The sequence below is a fragment of the Orycteropus afer genome, unplaced genomic scaffold (genome assembly GCF_000298275.1).
Source record: "Orycteropus afer afer isolate SDZICR_OR568_19922 unplaced genomic scaffold, OryAfe1.0 scaffold00131, whole genome shotgun sequence".
Lineage (NCBI taxonomy): Eukaryota > Metazoa > Chordata > Mammalia > Tubulidentata > Orycteropodidae > Orycteropus > Orycteropus afer.
The window spans coordinates 6659684-6673609 of NW_006921718.1; the positions used below are offsets into that span (position 1 = coordinate 6659684).

The window sequence follows — 13926 nt, forward strand, 5'->3', positions numbered from 1 at the left end:
ATTATATATATTATAATTAAATATAATTTTTAAAATATTTTTATGTGCTTACCATATTCCCAGCCATTTTCAGGGATTATATTTTATCTCAAAATAAGCATATTATTATTTTACAAAACATAAAACAGTAAATGATTTGCTCAAGGTAAAAACAGTTGCCACTGAGTTGATTCTGACTCATGGCAACCCTGCCTGTACAGAGTACCAAATTCTGTTATGGTTACCTAGTGCCGCTCTGACAAAAAATATACCACAAATGGGATGGCTTAAACAAACAGGAGTTTATTCTTACAATTTGGAGGCTTTACGTCCAAGTTCAAAGTACCAGGCTCTAGAAACTGGGTGAAAGCCCCTCAATCCTGGGGTCCAGCTCTGCCTCCTGCTCCCAGCCCACTGGAGCTAGAGGTGTTTCTTCACTCAGACAGCTGCTGGCTGCTAAGGCTGAAAAACCAAGGTTGACCAGTAAAAAGGCACAGTCTTGATGTTACCAAACCACACGGCAGGCCACTAATTCAAGTCCATTGAAAGTCCCAAGATCAGCAGAACATGGCAGACTGCTGAATAACAACATGGCTACATGCAGGATCCAAGTGTGCCATAGGCTAGAGACCATTCCCAAGACTTAAATACAGGAAGCAGACCACATCCCAAAGGCAGCTACTCAGCTGCTTGTGGTAGATCCCACCACGGAGTTGATTGCCAGTCTCATCTTGGGGAATAACTACCACCAGCTGCCCAGCCACTCAACCAGGCCCAGCCAAATTGACACACAAACATAACCACCACATCAAGGTTGTGACATTTCAGCCTTTCTTCTGAGGCTCCTCTGGGTGAGTTTGAACTGCTCACCTTTCTGCTAGTAGCTGGGTGTGTAACTGTACCCTAAACACCAGAACCAAGATTTGAGCCCAAGTTTTCTTTCTTTTTAACTTTTAAAACCATATTTATTGTCTGATCAGAAAATGTACGCACATGCTACAAACTCCAAAAGACTAATATGGGGCAGGCAAGGAGGTCAGCATCAGTACCTGTGGGACTTCCATGGGCAGTGATGGCCAATCACACTGAACCAAGTTTTCTGACTTAAAACTTTGAGCTATTGGTCACTACCCTGTACAGTCTGCTTCAAAAAGTAGGGAGGAGATGCAGCTATTAATCTCTCTCCATCTGAATGAAGAAAATCTAAGAAGAATGAAGAAAATGATATACACAAGGGAAAAATTAGTCCAAAGGACTAATTTCACATGAGTCATGTGAAATTCAGCCTCCACTACCCTGAGACCAGAAGAACTAGATGGTGCCTGGCTACTACTACCAACCACTCTGGTTGGGATCATAATAGAAGGTCCTAGATAGAGTGGAGAAAAATGTGAAACAAAACTTAAAATCATAATAAAGAATGGACTTAACTGGTCTGATATAGACTGATGGAACCCTTGAGACTATAGCTCTTAGACACCCTGTTGTTGTTGTTGTTATGTGCCGTCAAGTCAGCCCTGACTCATAGCAACCCCTCCTTGGGTTTTCCGAGGCAGTATCACTACGGAAGTAGGATTGCCCAACCTTCCTTCCGAGGAGTGGCTGGTGGGTTTGAACCGCCAGCCTTCTGGTTAGCAGTCAAGTGCTTTAGCCACTATGCTACCAGAGCTCCTCTTAGACACCCTACAAGCCTGGAACTGAACTCACCCTGGGGCTCAACTGTCAGCCAAACAATAGACAGGTCTATAAGGTGAACAGTAACACTAAGAAGGAAAACACTTCCTAGAATAATCAACCATACAAGACCAAAAGGGCAGCATTTGTCTGGGGATAAACCTTAGAAGGCAAGAAGGGACCAGGAAAGAAGGATGAATGGAAATGGGAAACACAGGGAGAAACTGGGAAGAGTGTTGTTACATTGTGGGGATTGCAATTAATGACACAAAACAGAATGTATGTACATTGTTGAATGGAAAACCAACTTCCTCTGTAAATTTTCACTGAAACCACAATAAAAAGTAAAAAAAAAAAAAAAAAAAAGTGTGTGTGTGGAGTTGCAGAGCAAGGTGAGAAACCTCAGAAAATGAATTGTTGTTGTTAGGTGCCAACGAATCAGCTCTGACTCATAGTGAAACTCATAGTACAATAGAACGAAACACTGACAGGTCTTGCGAAATGAACTAAAACCAGAAAAGTTTTGTCTCTGAAGGCATAGACATGGGCAGGATTCTAGTAGGAGAGTTACTCTAAGGCCTAGAACATTTTGACCTTAGTTTATGCCAGCGGTTCCCAACTTTTTCCTAATAAGGCATTACTTTTTATTTTCCTGCCTCAGTTATGATATGGGTGTGTGTGTGTGTGTGTGTGTGTGTGTGTGTGTGTGACAGAAAGAGAGAGAGAGGAGAGATATGGGGAAGGATGAAGGAGTACCTGAGAGAGCAAAGTCACTGATGTGTATGAAGGGTGTTTATTCTAACTTCGACTTTGGTGTGAGACGTGATGTTCTGCTCCTTGCCCAAAGAAGGAAGGAAGGGGATTGGTGAAAGGATCAGCCTCAGAACTTCAGAGCTTGGACAGAACAAGGATGAAGAGGACTAGACTCCTCCGGACATGCCAGAAATGCAGCTGGGAAGGACAGGCTGGATCCAAGAGGAACTGTTTTCAGTAACATACAGAACAAGTCTGGCTTGTACAATTTTACATTATTTATATGATTTTTCTCTAGGAGTGTTGATTTTTAATTTCCAAACAATTGACTGCAAACAACACTTTGGAACATAAATGGAAAGTTCCTGTGCCATTACTTACTGAAATTGAGAGTTTTCATTCCTAATCAAGATTTTGACATGCTGATACTCAGCCTTGACAGCCTTGGGGGCTCTCCTTTCTCCTCACGGAAAACCTGGTCTTCCTGTTGCCAATCCAAGGTTCTTTCGGCTTCACCACATACCTTAGCATGAATCTAAAGCAAAGCATTGTTTCCATCTTCAGGTCTTTGCATTCTAAGTCTTAGCTCTAATTATGAAATGAAAACTTGTCCTTCCTGTTCAGGGAATTCCCAGCTTTAGCAAAAAGGTTCAGATGATTTTTAAAGCCGAGTAAGACTACTAAAAGCATCAAATTAACATTAATATGTAATACAAGGTGAGGGAAAGGATTCTAGCTCCAAGGTTTGTGAAAAATGTTTTAACACAGTATAATATATTGTATAACATATTAAGGTTTTTTTTGATGTCTATAATTTTCAGAAATTTTTTTGTTCACATATTATTTTTCAAGACTTTTTTTAAAAAAATTTTGTGATTTGGGTGAAAGTTTACAGAGCAAATTCATCTTCCATACAGGAGTTCACATACATTTTGTCTCATGACATTGACTGCAATCTCCCACAATGTAACAGTTCTCCCCCCACTTTCTCCCCATAGCCACCTCATCCCTGTGTCCTTCCCTTCCATACACTTCTGCCCCCAGAGTGGTCAGGTTTTACTGGTTTTGCTTCTCTAGAGAACCCAGTCTAACATAAGATCCCAGTCGCTACTCGCCACAGTAGGATGTGGAACAATGTTTTTGTGTAGTATGTTATGCCAATCAAGCTTGATGTCCCCTGTGATCACAGTCCTGAGCCCATGGGTCTAACTACTCACTCTCTCTGGGTAGCTAGCAATGGCCAAGAAGTGACTACAACCTTGTCCCTTGTCAACTCTACTATATACCTGGACATTCTTATGGAACAAACAAATACACTTGTAGACATTGTCTGCCAAACCTATACATGGTCATGAGCACACTCCCCCCTGCATAGACATACCTAATCATTCATCCAGGAGCTCTGGTAGCATAGTGGCTAAGGCACTTGACTGCTCACCAGAAGGCTAGCGGTTCAAACCCACCAGCCACTCCTCTGAAGGAAGGTTGGGCAATCCTACTTCCATAGTGATACTGCCTCAGAAACCCAAGGAGGGGTCACTATGAGTCGGGGGTGACTCAACAGCAAACAACAACAACAACAACAATCATTCATCCTGTCCACCCATCTATCCAACAATAGGTCAATGTTTGCCTTTACTGATAATGCAGTACCATATGTGCAAAAGGGTTCATCTTTGTTGCCTGTACCTCCCATGCACCTCTGTCTGTCTTCCTCTTCTTCAGTGCCACCATGGTGATCACTCACATTTGGTACATTGCCCTTCCCTTTTTTCAAGACTCTTTTAAGAGCAATTTCATTGTATCTAGGAGCAAAGACACTTGCAATGTGCCTTTTATTTTAAAATGGAAATCAGTGAGAAGATGTGATTTGCTTAACAGTTGTGCATTGTATGGAAAACTTTGGTAGAATGCATAAATTTCCTTAAGAAAGATATACCTTGCTCAACTAGTAATCAAAAGGTTGGTGGTTTGAACCCATCCACAAGTGCCTCAGAAGACAGGCCTGGTGATCTGCTTCTGAAAGGTCCCAGTCTTGAAAACCCTGTGGAGCAGTTCTACTCTGCACACATGGGGCCTCCATGAGTTGGAACTGACTTCACAGCAGCTAACAACGAAAACAGTCTTTGCATTGATTACAGTTTGACTGTCTCATCTGTTTTTACAGACATAGTATCATAGGTTTATCAAGTTTTGTTACAGTTAACTCTCATTATCACACTGGATATTTTCCTAATTCTTCTGGGAGCTTTACCACTTCTCATATGTCCTTGTGTGATTTTCGGCGGTGCATTTTAGTGCAAAGAACACTTTATAAGTTAATCTGAAAATTACCACCTGTGTGATTTTGGACACCATGCTTAAAACCTCAAAACCTGTTTCCTAATCCCTGAAACGAGCGTTACAATATCTACCTGAGAGGAGTGTTGTGAATGAATGTAAAAGTGCTTCAAGAACCAGAAAGTACAATTTGATGTAAATGAGATATTATTACTACCAAACACCACTTAAGGAGTTAAAGAATTCAGCTGCTAACAGAAAGTTCAGGGGTTTGAACCCATCAGCTGCTCTGGGGGAGAAAGATGAGGCAGTCTGCTTCTGTGAAGATTTACATCCTTGGAAACCTATGTTGCAATTCTACTCTGTCCTGTAGGGTTGTTATGAGTCAGAATCAACTTGATGGCAATAGGAGGGTGGGTTTAATCCTCAGTCATAAATTTAAATTGCTTTTTAGTTTTAAAATCTAACGTTTGGTCCCATTGCTTGAGCAGGATCTCCTCTAAATTTTTACAAAACAATTAGCTATACATGTCTGAATATCATTTTAACATTTGAAATGAATAGGTGTATTGTAGCCAAATGGCCAAGTAGTGATCTCCTCAAGGGTGGAGCTAAAAACTTGAAGCTTTTAACCCCTTGTATAACAGGTACTGAAAGTTTGATTTTCAGGTAAAATCCTTTATCATGACAAATTAAACACATAATTTCCTTTTTAAATTACCAATAGAAATAGATTACAGAGAGACTCAATAACCAAGTTTATACTGATGAGAATTTCTCTCATAAAATATTTCTCAGATATTTAAGTGCCTCTCTGGACTTTCAGGTTCTATTTAGGACATTTGATCACATGGAATTTTTTTTTTTTCTTTCTTTCTTTTATTTTTTTATTTTAACTCACCAGCCACTTCACAGGAAAAAGATGGGACAATCTGCTTCCATGAAGATTTACAGCATTGGAAACCCTATGTTGTTGTTATGTGCTGTCAAGTTGGACCTGACTCATAGACTCATAGCGACCCCTCCTTGGGTTTCCAAGCCAGTATCACTATGGAAGTAGATTGCCCCAATTTCCTTCCGAGGAGTGGCTGGTAGGTTTGAACTGCCAGCCTTCTGGTTAGCAGTCAGGTGCCTTAGGCACTATGCTACCAGAGCCCTCTGGAAACCCTATGGGACAGTTCTACTCTGTCCTATAGGGTTGCTATGAGTCAGAATCGATTCAGTGGCAGTGGGTTTGGGTTTAGGTATTGAAAACTCCAAACCAAACTCACTTCCATGTAGTCAATTCCGATTCATAGTTAGCCCCATTGGGTTTCCAAGGTTGTACATTTTTAATGGAAGCAGACTGCCTAATCTTTCTTCCACAGAGTAGCTGGTGGAACCAATGTCCTTTTGGTTAGTAGCCAAATGCTTTAACCACTATACCATCAGAGCTCCTTAAGTTTGGTATTGAACACTGTATATTTTTGGTAATGACCTTGAATACAAAAGAGATCCAAATTAATCAAAAGAGTGAATTGCAGATTATGACCTATCTTGGACAAAATAAGTTTGGTATGATTATGGGAGAAAGGTACAGTTTTTTCAATAAAATGACAGTAAAGATTGGGAAATGTTAAGTAGGATCTAACTAAGAAATTCAAGAGAAAGATTTTATGTATTTGTTTGCTTATGATTCTCCATTCCTCATCCCCATAAACAAAATAAAAATAAAGAAAAATTGGAGGAGGAGAAGAAGACAGTAAAGTTTGAAACTACCATTCAGATAACAAGTTAAGGAGCAGGTCTCTTGATCGATATGTATATGTGGGGAGTACCTGTGTGGTGGAAATAGCTAAACCAAAAACTGCTAAGCAAAAGTTTGGGAGTTCAAATCCCTGGAGGCTCATCAGGAGAAAGGAATGGTGATGTGCTTCCAAAAGATCTCAGCCATTGAAAACCCCATGGAGCACAGTTCTAGTCTGAAATATGAGGTGGCCGTAAGTCGGAGTCAACTCTATGGCAACTGGCTTATATCTATATATACTTTCACCTTATATATTTTTAAGAGAATGAAACAGTTTCCATCACCAAGGATCTTGGCAACTCATCTCCGTTATGACAAACTACCTGGATCCATCTTCAAGAATAAGACCAAGGTGAGAGTCTCTTCCTACTGGTATTTCAATCTGAAATTCTATGTATAGACATTCTGCCTTATATGGTTGAATTTCAATGAAGTATGGGATGTAGTATTTCTCTGTTGTTATTTCTTTCTTTAGATATATATTTGTTATAGTTTCATCCCAATCAAATGCATTTCCAACTAAGGTATAAAATGTATATAGAGTAAAATGTCTTTTACAGCCAGTTTTATCGTGGATACATTCCAGAATCACACTAAGAGAGAATACAACCTACCAAAACGAACAAATGTTCTTCCTTTGGCTCTTCCCAGAGATCACTACCTGAAGTCTGAGACTATTTTATTTTGAATTTTGCATATAATACCAAACTTTAAAACATGCATACACATAACGGTGCTTTGGTTATTCTTATAATTTGTTTAAAAACCTTATTTCATTAGTCAGTATTAGTATAGCTACTACTAGCTACTGTTGCCGTGGAGTTGATTTGACTCATAGTGACCCCTCCTTGGGTTTCCCAAGAGGTATCTCTATGCAGGCAGATTGCCCAATCTTCCTTCCTTTTGTGGAGTGGCTTGTGGGTTTGAACCACCAGCCATCTGGTTAGCAGTCAAATGCCTTAGGCACTATGCTATCAGAGTATCGGTATATTTCCCATAATTAGTAGTTTTTACCCAATCCTTTGTTTTCTGTCACCTGGACTTCTCTCCTAGGGAAACAGATATGGCAGTCTGCTTCTGTAAACATTTACAGCCTTGGAAACTATGGAGGCAATTCTACTCTGTCCTACAGAGTTGCTGTGAGTCAAAATCAACTAAACAGCTTGGTTTGTTTTTTTTTGGGGGGGATGGGTTTAGTCCCCCCCCCCCATTTGTTATTTTTTGGTGCCTTTTATCTTTGGGAGGACAGGATTAAATTAAAATCGATCCTTAAAGACTTGAATGTTACAAATAAGAATGGAAGAAAAAAAACTCATTGCTATGGAGTCAATTTTGTGTTACATGCCATCGAGTCAGACCCGACTCATAGAGACCCCTCCTTGGGTTTCCGAGGCAGTATCACTACGGAAGCAGATTGCCCATCCTTCCTTCCTAGGAGTGACTGGTGGCCACCAGCATTCTGGTTAGCAGTCAGGTGCCTTAGGTACTATGGTACCAGAGCTCCTGGCAGATAACTGTTGTTGTTGTTATGTGCCGTTGAGTCAGCCCTGACTCATAGCGACCCCTCCTTGGGTTTCCGAGGCAGTATCACTACGGAAGTAGGATTGCCCAACCTTCCTTCCGAGGAGTGGCTGGTGGGTTTGAACCGCCAGCCTTCTGGTTAGCAGTCAAGTGCCTTAGCCACTATGCTACCAGAGCTCCCTACTAATCTGAAAATCACCTGTAAGATAAAGCTGACTTTAGTGATGGGTCATTTGCTCTTAGAGGAGCCATGTTGCCCCCTAGTGGTTGCTGCATTCTCTTTTGTGGTAGTTATGTGCCGTCGAGTCGGACCCCACTCACAGCGACCCTCCTTGGGTTTCTGAGGCAGTATCACTACGTAAGTAGATTGTCCAACCTTCCTTCCCAGGAGTGGCTGGTGGGTTTGAATGGCCAGCCTTCTGGTTAGCAGTCAAGTGCCTTAAGCACTACGCTACCAGGGCTCCCACATTCTCTTTTATGTAGCCTCAAATCAGCTACTTAGTAATTTCCAGAAACTTCTGCCAAATGGAGGCTAAAATCACAAATCTGCATTTTGAAATATCTACAACTTTCCCTTTGTCCTTTCCCAAGAGAAGTGACTTCTTTCTGTTTCATGTCTTCTGGCCTTTCATGCATTCTTTCAAATGTTTCAGATGTCACTAACAGCACTTAATAATGTATTCTCCAGATTTCTTGGTCCATGAAATGCAAATGTCAGAAAGTCTAAACTCACTTGGAGCAGCCAATGGTCTCCTATGACTTCTTGGTTCTCTTGCTTTTCGGTATGCTTTTTACAATGTTTACTTCACACTTTGCTCATCAGAGAAGACAGACAATGTGAGCATTCACAGGTTCTACTTCATCTGCATCACCCATAAATATTCCACCTTAGACATCAAAGATAGAGCTTTGCCATTCATTGATCTTTTCTTACCAAAATCTAAGGATTGTTTTGCTGTCTTTAACATCATTTTGCAATTTTTACTCTATTTGGTGGTTTAGCCTTTCAGATCATGCTCATTAGACTATTCTAGTGAGCTTGCTCTTTTTTTTTTTTTTTTTCCAATTTTTATTGTGATTTGGGTGAAAGTTTACAGAGCAAATTCACTTTCCATACAGCAGCTCACATACACTTTGTCTTATGACATTGACTGCAATTTTCACAATGCAAGAGCTCCCCGCCCACTTCCTCCCCATAGTTACCTCTTACCTGTGTCCTTCCCTCCCATACATTCCTGCTTTCCAAGCTGTCTCCCTGTATATACACAGCCTTTATATTCTCCCATGATTGATCTCTCCAAGGAGTATATCTACCTAATGTAAATGTTCAGCTCATATGCCTGTCTTTTGTTTGGCTGGAAGCCACAGAAGTGGGTTCAATTCCAGACCTGAAGGGCAGCTAGGGGCCATAGTCTCAGGAGTTCCATCAGGCTCTATCAGACCAGCAAACCTGGTTCCCCCACCACCTTTTTTTTTAATGATTTTGACTTTTTTCCACATTGTACTCCCACTCTATCCAGGATCTCCTACCTAGATCCCCCTCTAAGTGGTTAACATCCAGGCATCATCTAGTTCTTCTGGTCTCATAGTCGTATAGGCTGCAGATCACATGGTGTACCAGTCACTTGGACTCATTGTTTCCATGTGTCTTTGGTTTTCTTCATTCTTCTTTGCTCTGGATGAGGAGTGTCTAGATGGCTGCTTGTAGAGCTTGCTCTTTTATTATTATTTTTTTTTAAGTTCTGTCTTTTTACCATCTAAACTCATAAGCAAAAGTTCTCTGCTGCAATCTCTTCTTCTTTGTTCTGTCATAAGACTTCCCTATCTGCCACCTCCTGTTCCTCCATTTCTTACTGTCATCCTTTCCCTATATATTAACAAAATTATGTTCTATATGGGAGGACACAATGTATTGCTCACCATTTCACTTTTTCAAGGTTCAAAACTTAGACTTAAATAAATAAAAGTATTTTTTTTCTCCTTAGATACTGGTATTATTTCGCAACCCTAAAGATACAGCAGTATCTTTTTTCCATTTCCACAATGATGTGCCTGATATTCCAAGCTATGGCTCTTGGGAGGAATTCTTCAGTCAGTTTATGAAAGGACAAGGTATGGCTGTTAGTTTAAAAAAAAAAAAAAATCTTACTTCACCAGATGACCACGTAAATATGAAAATTCAAATGTTTTTGGGTAAAGAAAAATTATGTTGTTGTTTGTTGTTGTTATGTGCCATCGAGTCTCAGCGACACCTCCTTGGGTTTCCGAGGCGGTATCACTATGAAAGTAGATTGCCCCATCTTCCTTCCGAGGAGTGGCTGGTGGGTTTGAACTGTCAGCCTTCTGGTTAGCAGTCAAGTGTCTTAGGCACTATGCTATCATAAGAGTTAAGTATCCAGGGACCAAAAAGTCATATTTAAGTGGAGTTTTCTAGCAATGCTCATCAAACAATTTTTTTAAATAACTGTTTTTAAAAATAATTTCGATAATTCATATGTTGACTATGACTACTGAGTGGCCATAGAACAGACATAGGACAAAGAGGCTTATAACAAAAACTGTTTCTAATTAATTTCCCTTAAGTCTTTACAGAACACAATGACAGGAACAAAAACCACAAACAACAACAACAAAAACATGACACTGTGCAATTACACCTATGACATTTGTTTGCCAGAAAGAAAACAAGTTATTTTTCATTAAATTACATTGAAGTTTTACCTCTAGTTACTGATAACTACTATTTTTTAAGTCACTACTACTGACTGCTCCAAGCAGTAAACTAGGTGTTGTATACACACGTTTCATTTAAGACTCATAACAAACTACGAAAAGGGTGTATTTGCCCCATTGCATATATGAAGAAACTAATCGGAAAAATTAAATCACTTGACAAAGGTCTCTCAGTTTGTAAGTTGCTTTGACTCTATGAGTAAGGTAGCCAGAGACTAATGCACACCCCTTTCTGTTACTAGCTCTGTTGAGTCTTTACAGTATAGCAGAAGGAAGAACTAATGCCTGGTGACACTAAAGAAGTTGTTGCCAGGTCACTTTAACAGGACCACCTTTAAAGGTGATAAGTACAGCAGTGCAACAATATCTCACCCGCAATACAGAGCTTGGATACAGTACTGTCTTGTTTTTGTTAGGTGCCATTGAGTTGGTTCCAATTCACAGTGATTTCATGTACAACAGAATGGAACACTGTCCAGTCCTGCACCATCCTTATAATCATTGCTGTGTGTGATAGTTAAGGTTGTGTGTCAACTTGGCTAGGCTGTGGTTTTGAGTGGCTGGGCAGCTGGATATAGTTATTCCCCATGATGAGATTACAATTACCTCCATGGTGAAATCCGCTCTGAGCAGCTAAGTAGTTGCCTTTGGAGTGTAGCCTGCTTCCAGTGTATAAGGAAGGACATATTTTGAAAAAGATTTGTAGCTTTTGGCTCATCTGGACCCTGCATTTGGCCAAGGCTTGGCCTGCCGTGTTGCCTGTTGATCTTGGGATTGTGCCATTTTACCTGAGGATCTTGGGTTCATCAGCCTCAGGAGCCTGCAACTGGCTGAGTCAGAAGAAGCCTCCAGCTTGCTCCTGTGAGCCTGGAACAAAGAGGCAGAGCTGAAGCCCAAGGTCAAGGGGCCTTTACCCAGCCCCTAGAGCTAGCACTCTGAATTTGGACTTCTAGCCTCCTAAACTGTAAGAGAATAAATTCCTGTTTGTTAAAGCCATCCATTTGTGGTATTTCTGTTATAGTAGCACTAGAGAACCAAGACACTATGTTTGAAGCCATTGTTGCAGACACTGTATCAATCCATCTCATTGAGGGTCTTCCTCTTTTGAGAGTCTTTCTCTTTTTCACTGACCCTCTACTCTACCAAGCATAATGTCCTTCTCCAGGCATTGGTCCCTCCTAATAACATGTCCAAAGTACAGGAGACAAAGCCTCACCAACCTCACTTCTAAGGAGCATTCTGACTATACTTCTTCAAGACACATTTATCCCTTCTTCTGGCAGTCCATAGAATATTCACTATTCTTCACCAACACCATAATTCAAAGGTATCAATTCTTCTTCGTTCTTCCTTATTCATTGCACAGCTTTCACATGTATATAAGGTGACTGAAAATATCATGGCTTGGTATTTAGGCACCTTAGTCCACAAAGTGACATCTTTTTTATAATTTAAAGAGGTCTTTTGCAACAGATTTGCCCGATACAGTATGTCCTTTGGCTTCTTTTCTTTTCTAACCTTTTGTTGTGATTTGAGTGAAAGTTTACAGAGCAAATTGGTTTTCCACTCAACAATTCATACACATTTTGTACGTGTATACACATTTTGCGATACCCACAATGTAACAGCACTCTTCCCACTACCTCTCTCTGTTTCCCATTTCCATTCATCCTTCTCTCCTATCCCTTCCTGCCTTCTGAGATTTATCCCTGAGCAAAGGCTGCTCTTCTGATCTTGTGTGGCTGATTGTTCTGGAGAGTGGGAATGTACCCCTCTTGTGTTATTTTTCACTTTGTAGGCCTGTCTATTGCTTGGCTGAAAGTTAAGTCACAGGGGTGAGTTCACTTCTAGGCTTGAAGGGTGACTAAGGTAGCTCTGGTAGCATAGTGCCTAAGGCACTTGACTGCTAACCAGAAGGCTGGTGGTTCAAACCCACCAGCCACTCCTCAGAAGGAAGATGGAACAATCTACTTCTGTAGTGATATGGCCTCGGAAACCCATGGAGGGGTCGCTATGAGTTGAGTCCGACTCAACGGCACATAACAACAACAAGGGCCACAGTTTCAGGGGTTCCATGTGTCTCTATCAGACCAGTAAGTCTGGCCTTTTTTATGATTTTGAGTTTTGTTACACATTTTTCTTTAATTCTATCCGGGATCTTCTATTGTGATCCCTTTCAGAGTGGTTGGTGTTGGTAGCCAGGCAACATTTAGTTCTTCTAGTCTCAGGAAGGACAAGGCTGAGGTCCGTTAGTCATTTACACTATGTGTTTCCATGTGTCTTTGCTTTTCTTTAGCCTGCTTTGCTCAGGATAGGAAAAGACCTTAGATGGCTGCTTGCTAGCTTTTAAGACCTCAGTCACTATTCACCACAATAGGATGTAGAACACTGTCTTTCTTATCTATATTATGCCATTTGAGTTAGCTGTTCCTAAGACTGTGGTCCCAAGCCCAGCTCCCAAGCCTCAAGGTAGTTATGTGGCTATGGCTAATAAGTTTTCATAACTTTGCTCTCTGACTGATCTACTATACACATGGATATATTTAAGCACATACAAATTGTTGTTGTTGTTGTTATGTGCCACCAAGTCGGACCCAACTCATAGCGACCCCTCCTTGGGTTTCCCCAAGGAAACACTTCTGCAGTATCACTACAGAAGTAGATTGCCCAAATATGTATATAAAAATATCCTCTGCCAAACCTATATATGGTTGTGGGTGTAGTACTGTTGGCTTACCCCTCTTGTGTTACTGTTCACCAATAACACAGCCTACTGGTCTGCCAGTGTATTCACTTGTAGACTGTTGTTACTTATTACTGATTTTGCCTGGTTGTGTATGTAAAATTATTTTCTTGTGCACCTCTCCCTGTCTTCCTTTGCCTTAGTGATATTGTGCTGATCATCCCCTTACTGTACATTGTCTGTCCCTTCACCCACATTAATACATATTATTATGTATTATCTAGTTAGTGATTTTCCTTCCCTTGCCTCCCCCCAACCTTGATTAACCAGCAGAGAATGTTTCTATCTGTATGTAAACCTTCCCTTGACTTTTTATTTTATTTTATTTTATTGATTGTGATTTGGGTGAAGATTTACAGAGTAAATTCACTTTCCATACAGCAGTTCACATATACTTTGTCTCATGTCATTGACCACAGTTTACAATGCAACAGCTCCCTTCCTAATTCCTCCCCAT

The 13926-nt window shown here is 40.6% G+C and overlaps 1 protein-coding gene across 1 annotated transcript in view; it reads left to right on the forward strand.

Moving 5' to 3' along the window:
- Positions 1–13926, forward strand: part of SULT6B1 (sulfotransferase family 6B member 1) — a 30280-nt gene that overhangs the window by 1750 nt on the left and 14604 nt on the right. Inside the window, exons 3-4 of the mRNA XM_007945071.2 lie at positions 6735–6824; positions 9979–10105. Of these exons, the coding sequence (XP_007943262.1) occupies positions 6735–6824; positions 9979–10105 (217 nt within the window). The remainder of the gene's footprint in view (positions 1–6734; positions 6825–9978; positions 10106–13926) is intronic.